Below are 19,619 nucleotides of genomic sequence, written 5' to 3' on the forward strand. Positions count from 1 at the left end.
GTCACGACCGCGCTCTGATTGGACGCGACGGCTCCCACCTCCCTCCGTCTTCGCCTTAATTTTCCGCTGTCGACTGGGCGGCCGGCGCCTTTTCCGGACTGCAGCGTTCGAGACGGACTCTCGCCGCTATGTCTAGCGGACTTCTGAAGGCATTGAGCAGCGACTCCTACGTGGAGCTCAGCCAGTACCGCGACCAGCACTTCCGGGTGAGGACAGCGGGCCGCGGAGCGGGGCAGCTGCTTTGCAGCGCTGAGAAACGGTGTACACTTGTCTCATCGTGTCGTCCCCGCTTTGCAGGCGTCGGGAAAGGCGATGTGGGTCCCGCTGCCCACGGGGAGGCCGCCGCGGGGGCGGAAGGGTATTAGAATAAGGCACACTCTGTCATGGGGAGCTGGGGACTCGTGTGTTCATTCTCTGGCTTCCACTAGGCCAGTGCAAGAGGCCGGAGTAATGGAATACTGGTGGCTCTGCCTCCATGGGCGAAAGCGTGCGGTGAGACGATCACTCCCAGGGTCTGTGGAGGTGACCCAGGCACTGGAGACCTCGTCGTTTATCCTGTAGGATCGTGATTTAAAAAAAATAAGAAATAACTGCTCGTCGTTAGGAGACTCTGCAATTGAGTTGTATCTCTCACTTGAGGAAGATACAAGCCTTGGTAGGCACTTTGAGAGTGTCCGGATGTCCGGATCAGAAGAGGCAATGTTTGTAAGTGCTGAGAATCAGATCTCAGATCAGAGAAAAAAATGTAAGTTTAGTCTGTGCCACAGTGTATTTTGTGGAAAATGACTACAGGTGAGCTTTTTTTTTTTTTGTAGCAGTAAGGGCAGGAATGGGACAGAAAGGAACAGCACTCAAAGTTAAGTAAACTTAAATGCTGTTCTGAAGACTTCCCAGGGGCCAGGGGCACTGCCCCATTCTAATCCCATTTATGGCTGCTTTGTAAGTAGCTGATGTACGTAAGTAAAAACTAGTAGAAGCCTTCTAAGACTTCAGGGGGAAAGTTCTGTACTCTAAAGAACTCAATCCTGATTGACGACATGTAAACAGAAACAAAATCCAAAGCATGAAGGATAGATGGAATGTGGAGCAACTTGTGAGGATTCTGAAAAGGAAGAATCCCCTTGTGAGTTGGAAAGGAAGTGAACATAGAAGGTGGCCTGGAGACTTGGGAAATGTGTTAGTGGGGGGGGGGGGGGGAGGGATAGGGAAATTTACTTAGAGGCCAAATTGAAAAGACTTAAATCCACTCCATAGGTTCTTGTTTTGTTTTTGTTGTGTTGTACCAGTCCTGGGCTTGAACTCAGGGCCTGAGCACTGTCACTCAGCTTTTTTCTCAAGGCTATTCTACCCTATCCTTTGAACCACAGCTCCACTTCTGGGTGGTCAACTGCAGTTTCCTACCTGGTCTGGCTGGCCTCGGAGCTCAGCCTCCTCAATAGCTTACAGGTGAACTCCACAAAGGCTTTTTTTTTTTTTTTTTTTTTTTTTTGTGCCAATCCTGCGGCTTGAACTCAGGGCCTGGGCATCATCCCTGAACTTCTTTTGCTTAGGGTTAGCACTCTACCACTGGAGCCCCGGCATCACTTTTGGCTTTTTCTGTGTATCTGGTACTGAGGAATCAAACCAGGGCTTCATATGTGCTAGGCAAGCACATTAATACTGCCACATTCCCAGCCCTAACTCGAGTTTTTGTTTTGGTTTTGTGAGTCTTGGGGCTTCTACTTGACCTGGGCTCTGTCCCTGAGCTCTTCAGCTCAAGGCTACTACCCTACCCTTGAGCCAAGCCCCACTTCTCATTTTCTAGAAGTTAATTAGAAGTAAGAGTCTCGGGTCCTTTTATGCTTGGGCTTGCTTTGAACTTTTATCCTCAGATCTCAGCCTCCTGAGTAGCCAAGATTACAGGCACAGCCATGCACTCAGCTTCCTAACTCATTTTAAAGTGTTTATTATGGACCAGGCACAATTTTCAGTTCTACTTTTTTTTGGCGGGGGGGAGGGGGTTGTCGTGGGACTTGAACTTGGCCTGGATGTTGTCTCTGATCTCTTCAGCTCAAGGCTATACCGTCCTACCCCTTGAGCTACAGGTCCACTTTCTATTTTCTAGTAATTAATTGGAGATAAAGAGTCTCACAGACTGCCCGGGCTGGCTTACAACCGTGATCTGAATGAAGACCATAGCCTCCTGAGTAGCTAGGATTACAGATGTGAGACACATCACCCTGCTAATTCTATGATTTTTATAGTTCTTATCTCCTAGACCATATAGCCATTTTGAATTTAAAGCATGTTGCAAGATTAAAAATGTGGGTTCATCACTTTCTTTTTTTTATATATAAAGTTTATTAGGTCTGAAATTGGGTATTTCTCTTTCACTTTTTTTTCTTCTGCCAGTCCTGGGCTTGAGCTCAGGGTCTGAGCCCTGTCCTTGGACTTTCTCAAGGCTAGAGCTTTACCACTTGAGTTTCAGCACCACTTCCAGCTTTTCTCTATGCATGTGGTACTGAGGAATTGAACCCGGGTCTTCGTGCATGCTAGGCAAGCACTCTACCACTAAGCCAAACTCCCGGCCCCGGATTCATCACTTTCATCTAAAGCCAATAGCTTTCTTTAGACTGTAACGGCTTTTGTCGTATGGAATTCCTAGTATATTGAATTAAATCTACACTAATATCACTGTTGTCATAAGTCATAGGCTGTTTGACAGTACTTACTGGAGCAAGAGGATCACAAGTTTAAGGCTAGCCTGGGCAACACAAAAGTCCCCCTCCCTGCCTTTCAGGGTTGTAGAGCTCAAAATCAGGGCCTACATGGTGTCCCTGAGCTCTTTTGGTCAAGCAAGACTAGTACTCTGCCACTTTGAGCCATTGCTCCATCTCTGATGTTTGAATGGATCAATACAGGCTTAAGCCACTGGTGCCCCTGCTGACTGGGGATTGAATTTAGGGCTTTGTGCTTGCCTACCCAACTTGCCCCTCACTCTCAATTTGTCAGAGCTTTTGTTCTTAGTAATTACTAAACTTTCTTCTACATGCAGAGAAAAATAATGTTTGTGCAGATAATCTACCAGTTGTTGGACTGACACAGTCTCTATGAGAGTATTACAAGGGAAATGCTTTCGCTGAAAATCTGTTTTTCCTTCTTAAGATATAGGTTCAGGTAGCCAGGTGCAGTGGCTTACACCTGTAATCCTAGCTACAAGAGGCTGAAATCTAAGAATTGCAGTACAAAGCCAGCTCAGGGCACTAAAGACCCTGAGAGTTTTATCTCCAGTTAACCACTAGAAAACCAGAAGTGGCACTTGGCTCAAGGGGTAGGGTGGTAGCCTTGAGCTGAAGAGCTCAGGGACAGCGCTCAGCCCCAGAGTTCAAGCCCCAAGACAGACCAAAAAAAAGATATTGGGTCAGGGGCCAGTAGTGTGACCTCTAGTGGTAGAGTGCTAGCATGCATGTCCTGGGTTCAATTCCTCAGTACCACATACACAGAAAAAGCCAGAAGTAGTGCTGTAGCTCAAGTGACAGAGTGCTAGCCTTTAGCAAAAGTGTTTTTAAGTGAGTTTAAGCCCCAGGACTGGCAAAACAAACACACACACACACACACACACACACACACATATATGTCAGGGTTTGGAAACTTGCCATTAGAGAACGATCAGATAAACATGGAAATGTAATGGTAAACCCATCTGTGTATAAGTAATGTAAATTAATTTTAAAAGGGATCAGCTAGGAGCTATTGGCTCACACCTACAAGTCTAGCTACTTCAGAGGCTGAGATCTGAGGATCATACTTCAAAGCTAGACCAGGCAAGGGTTTGAGGTTAGATCTTCTCCCCATCCCCCCCTTTTTTTTGTTGGTTGTGAGGCTTGAACTCTGGGCCTGGACGCTGTCCCTGAGCTCTTCAGCTCATGAGCCACCGCACCCAGCTAGATCTTACCTTTCTGAGTAGCTAGGATTATAGGCATGAGTCACCGGTACCAAGCTTAAGCAGCTGTCTTTTTTTTTTTTTTGTAGTAATGCTTATCTCTTTGAACTTCTAGGGAGACAATGAAGAACAAGAAAAACTACTGAAGAAAAGTTGCACATTATATGTTGGGAATCTTTCCTTTTACACAACTGAAGAACAAATTTATGAGCTCTTCAGCAAAAGTGGTGATATAAAGAAGATCATTATGGGTCTGGACAAAGTGAAAAAAACAGCATGTGGATTTTGTTTTGTAGAGTATCCTTCCTAGGTGTCTGCTGAAGCTGCTGCACTATAAAGCTGAGTTGTATTTGTGTGTGTGTGTGTGTGTGTGTGTGTGTGTGTGTGTGTGTGTGTAGGTGTGTGTGTAGGTGTGTAGGTGTATGTGAGTGATCATACTGAGCTCACATTCTTTTTTTTGGGGGGGGGGGGGCCAGTCTTGGGCTTGAGCTCAGGGCCTGAGCACTGTCCTTGGACTTTCTCAAGGCTAGCACTCTAACACTTGAGCCTCAGCACTACTTCCAGCTTTTTTCTATGCATATGGTACCGAGGAATTGAACCCAGGTCTTTGTGCATGCTAGGCTAGCACTCTACCACTAGGCCAAACTCCTGGCCCCAAATTACAGGATTTATATTTAGTATTCTTCATTTTTATATTTGTAACTCATCTCTGTCAGTGAAAATCATGGACAACACTGATGTAAAATATACACTCATTGAGAAATTTGCATATATAAATGATCTAGTGTAACACTGTTTACATTTTCCTGACAGGAATCAGTCCACTACTAAAGTTCTCTGAAATGCAGGGAAGTTCTCTGTTCCACCTAATGGCTTCAGGACTAAATTTATGAGTATGCAGAAAGAGAAAATTTATTTGCCCCCCCCCAACTTTTTTGGGTTGGTCGTGAGGCTTGAACTCTGGGCCTGGGCACACTCTTCCTGAGCTCTTCAGCTTAAGGCTACAGCTCTTACCACTTGAGCCATAGCACCACTTCCAGTTTTCTGGTACTTAATTGGAGATAAGTCTCACTAGATGGCACATGGTGGCTCACACTTGTAATCCTAACTACTCAGGAGATCTGAGGACCAAGGTTCAAGGCCAGCCTAAGTACAAAAGAACCTGAGACTCTTATCTCCAATTAACCTCTAGAAAAGGGAAATGGGGCTTGGCTCAAGAGTAGGGTGGTAACCTTGAGCTGAAAAGCTCAGGGACAACACCCAGGCCCAGAGGTAGGGCAGTAGCCTTGAACTGAAGAACTCAGGGACAGTGCCCAGGCCCAGTTCAAGCCCTATGACCCACCAAAAAAAAAAAGAGCTCAAGCCCCACAAAAAAAGAATGGACACAATGAAACTAGATAATTAACAGGAATATACAGTAAATCATGATTGCTGTAGCTCTGGGTAATTGTCTTTGCCTTTCTTAAGTCCTCTGAACTAACCCACTCAACATGCTGTGCTGGCTGAATTGTCTTTGGAATAACTCATCTTCATTTAGATGATTCTTCCTTAACATTTACACTTAAGATACTACTCAAGAGCAGATGCAGAAAATGCCATGCGGTACATAAATGGAACTCGTCTGGATGACCGGATAATTCGCACGGACTGGGATGCAGGCTTTAAAGAGGGAAGGCAATATGGACGTGGGCGATCTGGGGGCCAGGTATGTAGGAAGTGTCTTTGCTCTGAGTTTTGCCTGGGATGCAGTGGTTTCTGTGTGTGTGTGTTCTGTTTCTGGGATTTTTTTCAACTTATGTCTATTCTTTTGTCTAGGCAAAAAAAAAAAGCAAACTACCAACTGATTTTGATCTTTATTTTTATTTTTTTATTAAAGAATTTATTAACGTTGATTTTTTTTCATCGTATTTTAAATGACAAGTTTAACAAACAAGTGTTCAAGGAGGGAATCTATTTACAATCAGTGGGACTTAGTATTTAGAACTTAATGAAAATTAGGCTAAGGGTTTTTATGTCATAGAAACATTATGACATTATGTCTATGGAGTCATAGGTTTTTATGTCTATATAGTTATGTTTATATTGGTGGGGATGGGGGACAGGTTCTCTCCTTGTAGCCCATTATGGCCTGGAAGTTGTTGCAAGAGCCCTAGGTAGTCTCAGAACTTAAGATCTCTCTATCTTTGCTTTTCAAGTGCTGAAGGTTGGGATTACAAACATGTGGCACCATGCCTCTTAATTTTCTGTTTTAAGCCTTAGAAAAAAAGGTCAGATGTTATGTCTCATGCCTGTAATTCTAGCTACAGGAAGTTCATCCTTTGAGGCCACTTGAGACAAAAGGTTAGGGTGATGGCACCAGTGTGAGCCTGTGATCCTAGCTACTCAAGAGGCTGAGATCTGAGGGTCAAGTCAGCCTAGACAGAAAAGTCCCCTGGAGACCCTTATCTCCAATTAACAGTTCAAAAAACAGAAGTGGTACTGTGGCTCCAGGTGGTAGAGTGCTAGCCTTGAGCAAAAGAGCTCAGAAACAACGCCAAGGCCCTGAGTTCAAGCCTCACAACTGACAAAAATTTAAAAAAAAAATGGGGGAAAGACCTAACCTCAGTAAGTCAGGCTTGGTGGTTCATGCCTGATGCCTATGACCCCAGATACAAGGGAGGCAAAAATAGAAGGATAACTGTCATGGATAAAAATGCAAGACGCTACCCTCAAAAACAAAGCAAAAAGGTCAGGAGTGTGGCTCAAGTTGGTCTTGAATTCAAATCCCAGTGCCTCTCTGCAAAATGTACAAAATGTGTATATATATTTTGCCAGTCCTAGGGCTTGAATTCAGAGGCATAGTGCTCCCCACTTGAGCCACAGCATCACTTCCAGCTTTTTCTGGGTATGTGGTACCAAGCTATCGAATCTACATGATAGGGAAGCACTCTCCCTTTCCAAATATCTATTTTTTTTTTTTTTTTTGTGGTTCATGGAGCTTGAACTTAGCCTGGGGGCTGTCCCTGAGCTCTTCAGCTCAAGGCTATGGCCCTACCCTTGAGCCGAGCCCCACTTGCCGTTTTCTAGAGGGCTGGCTTTGAACCTTGATCCTCAGATCTCAGCCTCCTGAGTAGTTAGGATTACAGAAGTGAGCCACCGCACCTGTCTCCAAATATGTATATTTCTATAAGCAATTGCAACTGTTACTAAACTTCTATGGAGCTATTTTCCTCAGCAAGAGCTTTGACAGGAGCCATAAAACTATGAATACATATTGGAAGATGAAGAGCACATGATAAACACATGTGCCTTATGTGCCAAATGATTCTGTGGCCCACCGTATTTCCCACCTGTGATTTGAAAACAGGCAAAATGCATTAAAATGAGTTTTAAATTAGCCTAATACTTGTATGCCATCCTAATATGTCATGGTTGTGGGGGAGGAGGTGTATTAAGCCAATTTACTGCAGCTTTATGTTCTTTTCTAATAAGGTTCGAGATGAGTATCGGAAGGACTATGATGCTGGAAGAGGTGGCTATGGAAAATTGGCACAAAACCAGTGAGTGGTGAGAGCCTCACCTGTGCACAACTCGATCCTTCCACCTGTTGAATTTGCGAAGAACATTAGCCAACGTCTGATCAGTGTTTACCAAGCTAGAAGCCTCTTCATGGTTTCCTCTGAAACACTAAAAGGACAGAATTCCTGACTGCTTTTAATTCCAGTCTTAGAATTCTGGCCATGAGTAGGTCATCAGAATGGTTTTGTTACCAGCTCAGAAATTGTGTTCCTTATCAACAGATTTGATCTGTAACTTTGATTAACCTGTTAGCCAAAAACACATGTCTTTTTTTGGTAGTGTAGAAATGGCAAAAACTTCTTTTACCATGCTTGAGTCTAAGAAGGTTCATGATTTTCATGGGGCCTGATTATTTTAAATTCAAAATAATTTTTAAAGTAGATAAATTAAAAGAGATACATGTAATAGGAGTTGAAAGAGTGGCTCAAATGGCTTTGCCTAGGAAGCATGAGGTCAGCTCCCCGTGAAGTCAACTGTGCTCACCTATCCCCAGAAAGTTTACTAAATAGGGTCATGTTGTATAGCTCTGCTCTAATTTAGGACCAGGTGCTTGACAGCTGGCTTTTATAGGTTGAATTCTAAGCTCTAAAGGTCAAAGACCTTTACAAAATAGTTGGCTTTTTTTTTTTTCTTAAGGTCTTGAGAGGATACTACTTGCTTTACTTCTGTGCTTTACCTGTCAAAAATTAGGTGCAAGACTTGAAGAGTAACTATTATACATATTTTTCAAAAGATGTAAATGCTTTATCTAAAGCAAAAAAAAAAAAAAGTCCAAGTGTTTATTGTAATGCAGGGAACCTCAAAGTACCCTAAAATAAAGGAAAGAGTGCATTCCCAAAGGAAATGGAGTAAAATAGATCACCAGAGAAGAATTAAAACATTGCCTTGATACTTGACATTGCTGTTAGGGCCATCAAGTTTACTCTTTCCATTTCCAGAATGATCTTAGAAACATCATTCAATTGTATTTTTTTCATTGTTTTGAAATACTTGGGATGGAACTCAGGGCCCTGTGTATGGCAGACAAATGCTGTAGTACTTTACTTTAGCCCTAGAATGTGTTTTTAATGTTTGTGGATTTAAGATTGCTTAACAAAAGCAACTGGAGATATTTCCTGCAGGAAATGTCTGTTTTAGTCACTTCTCACATTAAAGTCTGTTTTCATATTTTTTCCTAATTAGTGTTACTGAGGTCCAAGCCTTAATAGTGAGCTGCTGGTTGATTCTAGTGAATTTATTTTGCATGTTTTTTTTTTTTTAATTTTATTTTCTGTTGTTGTGGTAATGTATAGAGAGGTTATAGTTACATTCACCAGGTAGTAAGTGCATTACTTCTCATACATTGATACCCCTTCTCATGTTTTTGGCCCCTTTTCCCTCCTCCCACTCCCTTATTTTGGTTTGTAAGGCAAATTTGTCTCTAATACGAAAAAAAGTGAGTTTTGTTTTTTTTTTTTTTCATCCAGCAATGAGTTATCTTCTAACTAGTTTGTAAAAAGTTTGGTCTCAGTGTGAACATCTTTCACCTTTATAGTAAGTAAATTTTTTCAAATTTAAAACTGCTGATTTTCTAAAGAGCTGTAACAATTGTAATGCTTAAAGAAACCATTTACAGTCATTCAATGAAGATACACTTTGTTTTAAATTTTATTTTTGCACTGTAATTTGGATTCATGTATTTTATATTTTGTAGTAAAATGTAACTCAGATTTGTACAGGCCTTGTATCTTCTGTAACAGGTTTCAATAAAGTTGGACCAATTACTCTCTTACTATACAGAAATATGTTCTGAACTGTTTTTGTGCTGGACTGTACACCTGAGTTTGGAATCTATAAAAACATATGTATTTAAACTTCAAGTGTGCAGGTGGTTATGGCTTTATCTGTTGAATTTGCGAAGGACATTAGCCAACGTCTGATCAGTGTTTACCAAGCTAGAAGCCTCTTCATGGTTTCCTCTGAAACACTAAAAGGACAGAATTCCTGACTGCTTTTAATTCCAGTCTTAGAATTCTGGCCATGTGTAGGTCATCAGAATGGTTTTGTTACCAGCTCAGAAATTGTGTTCCTTATCAACAGATTTGATCTGTAACTTTGATTAACCTGTCAGCCAAAAACACATGTCTTTTTTTGGTAGTATAGAAATGGCAAAAACTTCTTTTACCATGCTTGAGTCTAAGAAGGTTCATGATTTTCATGGGGCCTGATTATTTTAAATTCAAAATTGAAGGCATGGATGTTCTTGTGAAAAGGAAGATGTACGCAGCAACTATTGACAGTAGGTTGAATTTCCAGGAAATGTGCTGCAGATGATGGAAAGGTTGAGGGCCTGAAGTTTCTTGGACTTGAGGATGCTAACCGACATGACACTTTTAGGGACAACACATGACCCATTTCTCACTTTAGAGAAAGAACTCAGCCATGGAGTCACATAGTAGAGACTGTGATCTATGGCAAAGGGTCAGATGTAGTCAGAATGGGGCTTGCAAGATTATTGGATCCTTCTACATTGTTAGCAGACATGCGAAACTTAAGACTCCCTTTAGAGATCAAGTTCCATGTACAGTAGCCACTTAACCATCTGTGACTATGTAACAAATAAAAGTATGAAATTTCTTACACTACCCACATTTTAAATGCTCAGTAGCCACACATGACTAGTGAGTTCTTTTTTTAGCGATAAGATTGAACCCAAGGCCTTGCACTTGCTAGGCAAGCACTCTGGCCAAAATATTGTATTAATGAATCCAAGGTAGGGTGGTTAGGACCTACACTGTTCACTTTTTCCCTCTTTTTTTTTTTCCTTCTGTCAGTCATGAGGCTTGAACTCTGGGTCTGGGTGCTATTCCTGAGTTCTTTAGCTCAAGGCTATCTGCTACCACTTGAGCCACAAAGCTACTTCTAGTTTTCTAGTGGTTAATTGGAGCGAAGAGTCTCTCAGACTTTAGTGCCTAGGCTGGCTTTGAACTGTGATCCTCAGATCTCAGCCTCCTGAGTAGCTAGGATTGCAGGTGTGAGTCACCGCCCCCAGCCTGGTCAACGTTCTTTTTTTTTCTTTTTCTTTTTCTTTTTTTGCCAGTCCTGGGCTTGAGTTCAGGGCCTGAGCACTGTCCTTGGACTTCCCTCAAGGCTAGTGTTCTACCCTGAGCCACCGTACCACTTCTGGCCTTTTCTATGTATGTGGTACCAAGGAATCGAACCTGGGTCTTTGTGCATGCGAGGCAGGCACTTTACCACTAGGCCAAACTCCCGGCCCCTGGTCAACGTTCTTAATGTAGCCTTACTCATGAATGTCACTAAGAAAACACACTAATTATCAAATAGTGCACATTATTCAACATAAAACACACATTTATAAAGGTATTTAGTTTATTTTTCAAAAAAATATTTTGCTAGAAGGGTTGAGTACTGCAATTTTACATGATCATAATCTTTTAATAAATTCTTTGTCTGACCAACAGGTACCATTTAAGTAAACAACGTGTCACAGTCTGCTTTTCGAACAACCATATACAGTTAGCACTTCTCTGATGGTATTCTCTAGGTCTTAATTATTTACAGGCCAGGAGGCAGAGCCTAGCACATAACAAATTAGGTACTTTATTTAAAACTGCTGATTAACTTGGTTTCTTAATGAAGCAGAACAGATGGTAGATCCAATCATACTGTTAGTTCACCTGAAGGGCCTGACCTACTCAGATCCACAATTTTATGTAACCCAGGGGAGCAGTCAGTAAAGAACAACTGCAGAGTAAAAGGGTAACTCAGATTGGGTGAGTGCTGTGTTCATTAGGTCTGTTACTATTTTATTTAAAGTATAAGTTGAAGATGAGCGTTACGTTCAGTGCTAAGCAGAAAATAAAGGCAAGATGCAGGATTACTGGCAACAGCAGCTTCTTTTCCCTTAAAGAGACTAACTGAAATCTGATTCTCTATGATCCCTGAAAATACTAATAGCTGAATTAATCTAAGTACACTGCTATAGATTTAACAAAAAGAAAGATCACAGGAAAGAAGCAACTAGATCCTGATAGTCTACAAAGAGGACAAGGCAGCTTGCAAGGCCTCTTAATCCCAGTTGCACAGGCTGTCTACTCTGTGTCTGACTCCAAGAGTTCAGTGCCAACCTAGGGACAGTAAAGCTGTCTCACCAACAGCCCAGAGTATATTTCAGAAGTATCCTTGGCAAGAAAGCAATTACTGCAAACAAGATAAAAGACTTTCCATTCTAGGACTGGAGCATTTAGAAATAGAAGTTTATATCTAAGCACAGATTATAGCGAAAAGCAAAGATATGCTAGAACCAAGTTTCATGAATAACAGAAATGTATTTGAAACAGACCGAAAATACTCAACATTTAGGCTAAGCCATGCTGGGAGGCACACCTTAGAGTGTCTATCATGCTGGAAGTGAAAGAGTAACTAGACATGGACAGCGCAGGTCTCTACTCTTGCGCCTGCAGGCCTTAGTGCTGACATGGTGACAGATTCTCAGTGGAGGATATGACAACTCAAACTCTAGGCATGTTGCTGCATGCCTACGCTTCAATATTCAGAGGCTGGAGCAAGAGGATGAGGACCCCAAGCTGAGGCCTGAGTGACACAGTGAAACTCTGTTTCAACAAAAGATTATCACAAGAAAATAACTCTCCTGCACGAGTCTGTCGCTGGGAGAAGAGCTATTTCCTCACTCTGATGTAGAATTGTTCTTACTACACAATATTTTGAGTGAGTTGCCTGGTTACTAGCCACTTTGGTACAGCCACCAAAGGGGAACAAGATGCCATGTATACAAATCTGGAAGAATCTTGTGTTTGCATGATTATGTCTGAAAGCCTAAAGAAGGCATGTTCCCCACTCCTAAATACTCTTCTTCCCTAGTGATGATAATCCTTACCTGCAACCGTATGGAGTGCCTCTACCCACTGGGGACTGAACTCAGGGCCATCCCCCTCTTGGCTTGGCTTGGCTGGTTAACTGGTTATGGGTCTCCAGTGAAGACAGGCTGGCCTTAAACTAAGGTCCTCAGATCTCAGCCTCCTGAGCAACTAGGATTACAAACATGAGCCACCGGTACCCAGTTTCCCAGTCTTTTTAATGACCTGAAGCACAGTAAGAAATACCTGGTTTTAAACTAAGTGTGGAGGACCCAGAACAAGGAAATGCTGGTGTTGGGAACCCTATGTGTCAACATAGTCTCAGTGCTCAACTGTAGGCAGTCTACCTTGCTCAGCCAAGTGAAATCTTTCACAACTCACACCTAACCAGGCATAAATTCAAGTATATTTTGTCATTCACTTCATAATTTTCAGTACAAGTTTCTGAATACACATTTTCCTTTCTCAGCTGCGAAAAGATAATTATGTTTAACATATTCCTTTTAAATATGTTGCAAAAGCTAAAGATGCTAGGTTCTCTGCTTTCATTTCTGGGGTACCAGTATTGAGTTTGAACTGCAAACTTGCTCAGCTGGTGTTTTGCCACTTGAATCATACCTCTGGCCCTGCTTTTTTGCTAGTTATTTTGGAGACTGACTTTTCTCCACAACCTGGCTTTGAATGAAGACCTCAGTCTCCTGAGTAGCTAGGCTAACATGTGTAAGCCACTGGAGCTCAGTCCATATTTTAACACGGCTAAGTATAAGAGCAGAGAGCCACATTTACAGCCTGTTTCCAGAAGTTGAAACTGATAATGGGGAAAAGCAACTCCTGTGCTGGAGTGTGAGGAATGGTATTACAGAAGCCAACAAGCCTGGGGTGTTGCTGAGATACTGGGGAAGAGAAGACATCAGGGAAACACTTGCTAATACACGTGCTGCACTCTTTGAACTTACCACTCTTAAGACCTAAAGTCAGTCTTTCATTCTGAAGTTTGTATTTCAAATACTCTGGAAATAGAATTTGGTAAATCTTAATGTCTTCCATAAAGGAGGTAACACAATAAGTGACAATTTGCAAATTGCTTGTAAAAAAGAATGAATCACTGGTCTGACCACTAGTTTGATAGATGCTAAGTTTGTTCACAGGTCAAGAACAGAAAAATCCAAGGAATTCAACATCATAATGAAAGCATTTATGAAATCTTGCTATGTGCTATATTTCCTGATGGAGATGGCATTTAAGATAACAGCCCCCTAAGGCTGTCATTTTCTCATACCTCAGTCACCTCTTCCCAAAGTAGGAGCTGGGCTTGACAGTAAGTGTACCTCCAGACACAAGAGCCACATCAGTTACAGTCACTTCCACCTCAACCCTTCACAAGGAATGCATCTTATGCTCTGAGGGAAGTCACTGAAAAGTGCTGCTGGTAAAAGTAAAGGACTGGCTACTCCCAGCCACCTTTATGCCCTAGGGAACAAATATGAGTTCCACTGTAACAGGATCAATCATCTTGCATTTTTAGGTTCTGAGGATAATGTTCAAACCTGTACTCAGTTCGTGTCTAAGTTTCAAAAGCTGCACCAAATCTACTAGGCTTTTTTTTTAATACTCTTCACTGCATGCTCTGTCTATGTGCATGCGTTTGGATAATAAATATTAAATATGGGAGGGGCACATGGGATCCATACGTTAAAAATGAAACCAAACTGAACATTTAAAAAAGTACATGGTAGCTGGCGAAATGAAAAGGGCAAAAATAAATTTGAGGTAATAATAGTGGCCAAATACCACTAATCTGAAGTATCTGAAAAAAATTAAAAAAAATGTTTGGAGATTCAAGTAACAAACCATCTGCTCCAACTTGGTCAGACTTGCAGAGTCCCTTCTGAGTCTCAGTCCAGGAGCCGGCACTCACACAGCTCCTTGTAAATCCTCTTCCGCACCCGTGGCATGTCTTCTTGAGAGAACTGAAAAGGCTGCTCTAAGGCGAGGCACTTGCAGTACTGCAAAGGTTGGGAAACCAACACTTAAGTGGCACATGGGACTGTGTACCAGTACCGTGTACTATCAGAGGGCCATCTAATACTCTATGGTTGCAAAGTCAAGTTTGTAGGAACCAGTTTATAAAAGACACCACTTTACATTTACTTCCAAGTTAGAATCACTGTTCTAGGCAAATGTGCATTAGGGAATCTCCCCTCCCTTTCCAGTTGACCCAACATTGAGATAAGCAGCAAAGGATATATGTATCCTATGTGCAGCTAGGCTCACACCCCAAGTGTATATTAGATACAGGAATGAAGAACCTTCCAAGATGTTTGAGAATTCATGAATTTTGTGATATATCACAAATATAAATATATGCGTTCAATTTTTTTCCATTACCCTTTTAGACAGTAGAGGAGGCCTTCCACATGGGTTTTTGTTGTTTGTTTTGCTGCTGGTCCTGAAACTGGAACCCTGGGCCTGGCTGCTGTCCCTGAGCCTCTCTGTGCTCAAGGCTAGTGCTCTACTACTTGAGCCCCACTTGCGGCTGTTTCTGAATTGTTTATTAGAGATAAGTCTCTCAAAGACTTTCCTGCCCACGCTGGCTTAGAACCATAATCCTCAGATCTTAGCCTCGGGAACAGGGAGGATTACATGTGTGAGCCAGCATGTGCTTTTGACTATCTGTCTTTATAAAAATGTGTTTGTTTCAAAGACCTCAGGTTGTCTGCCAGTGATTGTTTTAAAAAGTCAATTTGGGGGCCGGGAGTTTGGCCTAGTGGTAGTGTGCTTGCCTACCATGAGCAAAGACCCAGATTCGATTCCTTGGTACAATACACATAGAAAAGCTGGAAGTGGTGTTGTGGCTCAAGTGGTAGAGTTCTAGCCTTGAGGAAAAAGCCCAAGGACAGTGCTCAGGCCCTGAGTTCAAGCCCCAGGACTGGCAAAAAAAAAGTCAATTCTGCAAATGCCAAAGGTCTGTGGTAGGACCAACTCAAGTTGGTCTCTGGTGTGCTAACTACAAATCATTGTTCATTTTGGGCCCTGGAAGGCGGTTCTTCTTAAGGATAACTTGCAAGTACAAAACCACCATATCACAACTTTCAGAAAGAGAAGGAAAACTAAGGCCTATACCTTGTATACTCCCAGCCCTCTTCTCTAAATACAACAAATTTAACTCATATATTCTGAAGGGGCGGGGGGAAAACCAATATTTCTTTACCTGGAGCACAAAGACTCCACAGTCACTGTCATTTTTCTGTTGTGGAATACACTGAGAAGAAAAAAGAAAATGGTCATTAAAATAAGTACTTTCACAGAAGAAAAAGCTTTTATGTGCAAACAAGCAAGCAACAGAAAAGCTGGGTCTCCCCAGCATACACTGTTAATACATTAAGTATATAAGCACATCTAGCACATTAACACAGTGGAGGCATGTGGCCACAAGAAAAGTGCAAGCAGCAACCACAACTTCAAGAACAACATTTACCCAAATATGAGAAATAGGGAAATCAGATAAAGGCTATTTTTTTTAAACACCCACCTGAATAATTAGTTGTGCTATCAATTCAAAGACAACAAAAACAAACGTAGAACAGTGGATCAGAGGGCACAGGCCTAGACTCAGATAATAGTAACTTTGCTAGCAACCTTTACTTGGAAAAAAATCAAGTGAAGGTGGACTGTGCTTCCCAAAGCACTGACTGACTCCTGTAGGACCAAGGGGTTCTCCCTGTTCAGGAAAGGTGATGACTAAGGGAGAACACAGATGTCAGGTAGAGAGGGTCAGAGCATTTCAAAGTCCAGGACTGGTTAGAAGCACAATACTGGTTCAGCCCCTGGATGAATTCATCTTGTCTTGGTGAATTTGGGCTCAAGGTCTATGTCAAGACCCTGCCTAGAGCACTGGATCAACAATCTATACAGACCTGAGTGCAAACACCTGCCTGTATCAGAAGTTCTCTTGTCTTTTGGGGAATGTTAAACTCAAGCTTCAATTCTTTCATCTATAAAACAAAGGTGCTGTTTATTCCTAAATGATTTCCTTATTTCACAGGCTATAAAAGGATGAAATGAGATTACAGGAAAACTCCAAGACACTGGTTTTCATGACAGGATTTGGGGGGTATGCCTGGTCATTCTGTTCTACAGATAGCTTTGGTGTTGAAGGGCCAACCATGATGGGGTCTTCTCATGATCTTTTTTTCCTAAGACTCAAAGTCATGTTAGCACTATTCTGAGTCTACATGGAAGTAGGCACCACAAAGAAAGTGCGACTTCTAACCCCAACCAAAATTTTGTGCGGGCAAGCACAGGGAAACAGCAATGAGTAAGTTTGTTCTAAGCTGTCTCTTAAAGCCTCCTCCAGACTCTCCCTGTAACCAGTTTTCACCATCTCCTGTGGACTTGCCTGAATGTCTTTTTGTGGTTTTTATTGTTGCTTTGTTTTTACTGCAGTATTGGGGCTTGAACTCAGGGTCCTGTAACTCTTGCAAGGGAGTACACCTCCACTTCCAACTTTTTGCTGGTGAACTGGAAAGAGTCTCACAGACTTTTACCATAATCCTCAGATTCTAGTCTCCTGAGCAGCTAAGATTACAGGTGTGAGCCACCACAGCACAACTCTGAAAGTCATTTGTATCATACATACCTTGGTAACAGCAGTCTGCCAACCCTGAAGAAATTCAGGTCTGTTCTTTTCTCTGGCTTCAGTCAGCAAATACTTTCTTATATTCTGGTTAAAAAGAAACCACAACACAGATGCTGTGTTCCATCAGTCTGTGAAAAGTGGAACCTGCCCACAGCAGACGGAAGCAAAGGGAAGAACTGTGGCCTCATATAACAGAGTAGACCATGTATTATAAGTTTAGAGCTGAACAATAGTTCAGAACTTTCACTCTGTATTGTTATGGCAGATTCAGTACTGTACTATGTATTCAGAGTGTGGATACTGGAATTTGTTTCCAACAGTAAGTCAACTTGCTGTACTTGGAAATTCTATACTAGAAAGACAAAAAGGCATTTTTTCCATGAGTCTGTCCTGGGGCTTGAACTCAGCTTCTGGGCACTATTTCCTAGCTTTTCCACTCAAGGCTGGCGCTCTTCCCCAAGCCACACCTCCACTCCTGGTTCTTTGCTGATTAATTAGAGTCTTAGAAACTTTCTTGCTCATGCTGATATTGACCTGTAATCTCTAGATCTCAGCCTCCTAAGAAGATTACAGGCATGAGCCACTAGTGCTTATCCAAAAGTAAGGTTTTAATCGTTGTCAGTACTCAAGAGGGAAAGAAAGCATGGTAGAAATAAGCTAAAAGTAAATGAACAACATTCCAGCTATAGAGAGAATCATTACTATTTTTGGTGGCTCTAAAATTTGAACTTAGGGCCTCATACTTACTAGGCAGGTGGTACCATTTGAGCCACTACCATAGCTCATTTTGTTTTAGCTAGTTTGCAAATAGGATTTCATTACCTTTTTCTTTTCTTTTTTTTGGGGGGGGGGTCACTGTGGGACTTGAACTCTGGGTCTTGGTGTTGTCCCTGAGCTCTTCAGTTCAAGGCTACCACCCTACCCTTGAGCCACAGTGCCACTTCTACTTTTTTTTTTTGACCAGTCCTGGCACCTGAACACAGGGCCTAAGTACTATCCTTGGACTTTTCTCAAGTCTAGAGATCTACCTCTTGAGCCACAGCACCACTTCTGGCTTTTTCTATGTATGTGGAACCAAGCAATTGAACCCAACTTTGTGCACATTAGGCAAGCACTCTACTACTAGGGCAAACTCCTAGTCCCTCATTAACTTATTTGCCTGGGTTGACCTAAAATTGCAATCCTCCTAACTCTACTTCCCAGCAGCTGGGATTAAAGAAACGTGTAACCACACACAGCTTTCACTAGATCTTGGCGATGCAGGATATCAAGAGATCTACGGGTTTTTCTGGAAGTTGTATCCTAACTTCTTGTTGAATTAGTATTAGCTGAAATCTAATATTGTGCCAGTTAATTTTCTTACGTTATAATTTATTCTATAGAAGTTAGCTGTAAGACACAAATCGTATCAACTCTAAGAAACCAAAGAAAATAATTCCTATTTACATTTAAGATGCAGTTTTAAGTCGAGAGTGGTGGTTCAGGCCTGTAACCCTTGCAATGTGGAGGCTGAGATAGGAGGACTGCAGTTAGAAGCCAGCCAGAGCACTAAGTTTATGAGACACCTATCTCAAACACAAAACATCTGAGAGTGATGGCACACACCTGTTATTACAGCTACATGGGAAAGATAAAAAAGGAGGATCATGGTCCTGGTCTGACCAGGACAAAAAGATCCTATTGGAAAAACAAAAAAAAAGGTGTAGGACAATGGCTCGACCAGAGCACCTGTCTAGCATGCTGGAGGCTTTGAGTTCACATCACAGTACTCCCCCCTCCCCCCAAAAAAGAACATCTAAAGGAAAAGCTGATAAAAAAAACAAAAAACCCAAACAGGATAGGTATCCAAGAGGGAAGTTTGGATTTGACAGCTTCTTCTTCCTGCCATGGGAGTCTTTTTGCTGTCCTTTTCTCTGCTAATGGTCTAGCACTTTGCTGGCAGAAACTGTTCTGATATGTCACAGTCTTCTGTTACTATATCTAGAGCTAAGCTATAATTTTGCCAACCATAAGATACATGAGAAATTAGGCACAATGCTAACTTACCTCTACACAAAACTTAAAATGAATGCCTTGGGAATCATAAAATGAAATAATTCGATTCGAGAGTGTCACAGTAATGAGAGACCAGTGAACTTCCAAGTGAATTGGAATCAACAGAAGACTTTTTTTAAACAAATCCACCTGAACAAGAAAATAGAAAAGAAATGCAGCCATCATTACAGAATCGACAATGAAAGATAGCAGTTTTCATTTACCTTTGACCTGTTGAAGGTCATAAACTAGGAAGTTGTGAATGAAAATTAGAACACAAGTCTTTAAAGTCCATGCTTGCAACATATAAACAAAGAAAACAATAAATATAAAGTATTAATTTTTTTTGGCCAGATCTGGGCTGGAGCTCAGGGCCTGAGCACTGTCCTTGGACTTTCTCAAGGCCAGAGCTCTACCACGCGAGCCTCAGCACTACTTCTGGCTTTTATCCATGTATGTGGTACCGAGGAATCGAACCCGGGTCTTCATGCATGCTAGGCAAGCACTTTAACCACTAGGCCAAACTCCCAGGCCTAGGGTTTGCTTTTTAAGACATGGTCTCACTGTGGCTCTGACCCCAAATTCTGGA

General features: G+C 41.9%; 2 protein-coding genes across 2 annotated transcripts in view; one reads left to right on the forward strand and one right to left on the reverse strand.

Moving 5' to 3' along the window:
- Nucleotides 1-51: 51 nt before the first annotated feature.
- On the forward strand, nucleotides 52-9,300 carry Ncbp2 (nuclear cap binding protein subunit 2). The gene is made up of 4 exons (XM_090344274.1): nucleotides 52-206; nucleotides 4,038-4,219; nucleotides 5,489-5,627; nucleotides 7,394-9,300. Exons 1-4 carry the CDS (start codon nucleotides 129-131, stop codon nucleotides 7,463-7,465), a joined length of 471 nt encoding a protein of 156 aa, XP_090200400.1. The 5' UTR covers nucleotides 52-128; the 3' UTR covers nucleotides 7,466-9,300.
- Nucleotides 9,301-10,814: 1,514 nt separating this feature from the next.
- Senp5 (SUMO specific peptidase 5) overlaps nucleotides 10,815-19,619 on the reverse strand; it is a 28,642-nt gene continuing 19,837 nt past the window's right edge. The window contains exons 7-10 of the mRNA XM_090344314.1: nucleotides 19,043-19,180; nucleotides 16,997-17,080; nucleotides 15,569-15,619; nucleotides 10,815-14,363 (exon numbers count right to left, since the gene is read on the reverse strand). Coding sequence (XP_090200440.1) covers nucleotides 14,253-14,363; nucleotides 15,569-15,619; nucleotides 16,997-17,080; nucleotides 19,043-19,180 — 384 coding nt within the window. The 3' untranslated portion in view covers nucleotides 10,815-14,252. The remainder of the gene's footprint in view (nucleotides 14,364-15,568; nucleotides 15,620-16,996; nucleotides 17,081-19,042; nucleotides 19,181-19,619) is intronic.

Source organism: Megascapheus bottae, chromosome 1, assembly GCF_031878675.1.
Source record: "Megascapheus bottae isolate mThoBot1 chromosome 1, mThoBot2.hap1, whole genome shotgun sequence".
NCBI lineage: Eukaryota > Metazoa > Chordata > Mammalia > Rodentia > Geomyidae > Megascapheus > Megascapheus bottae.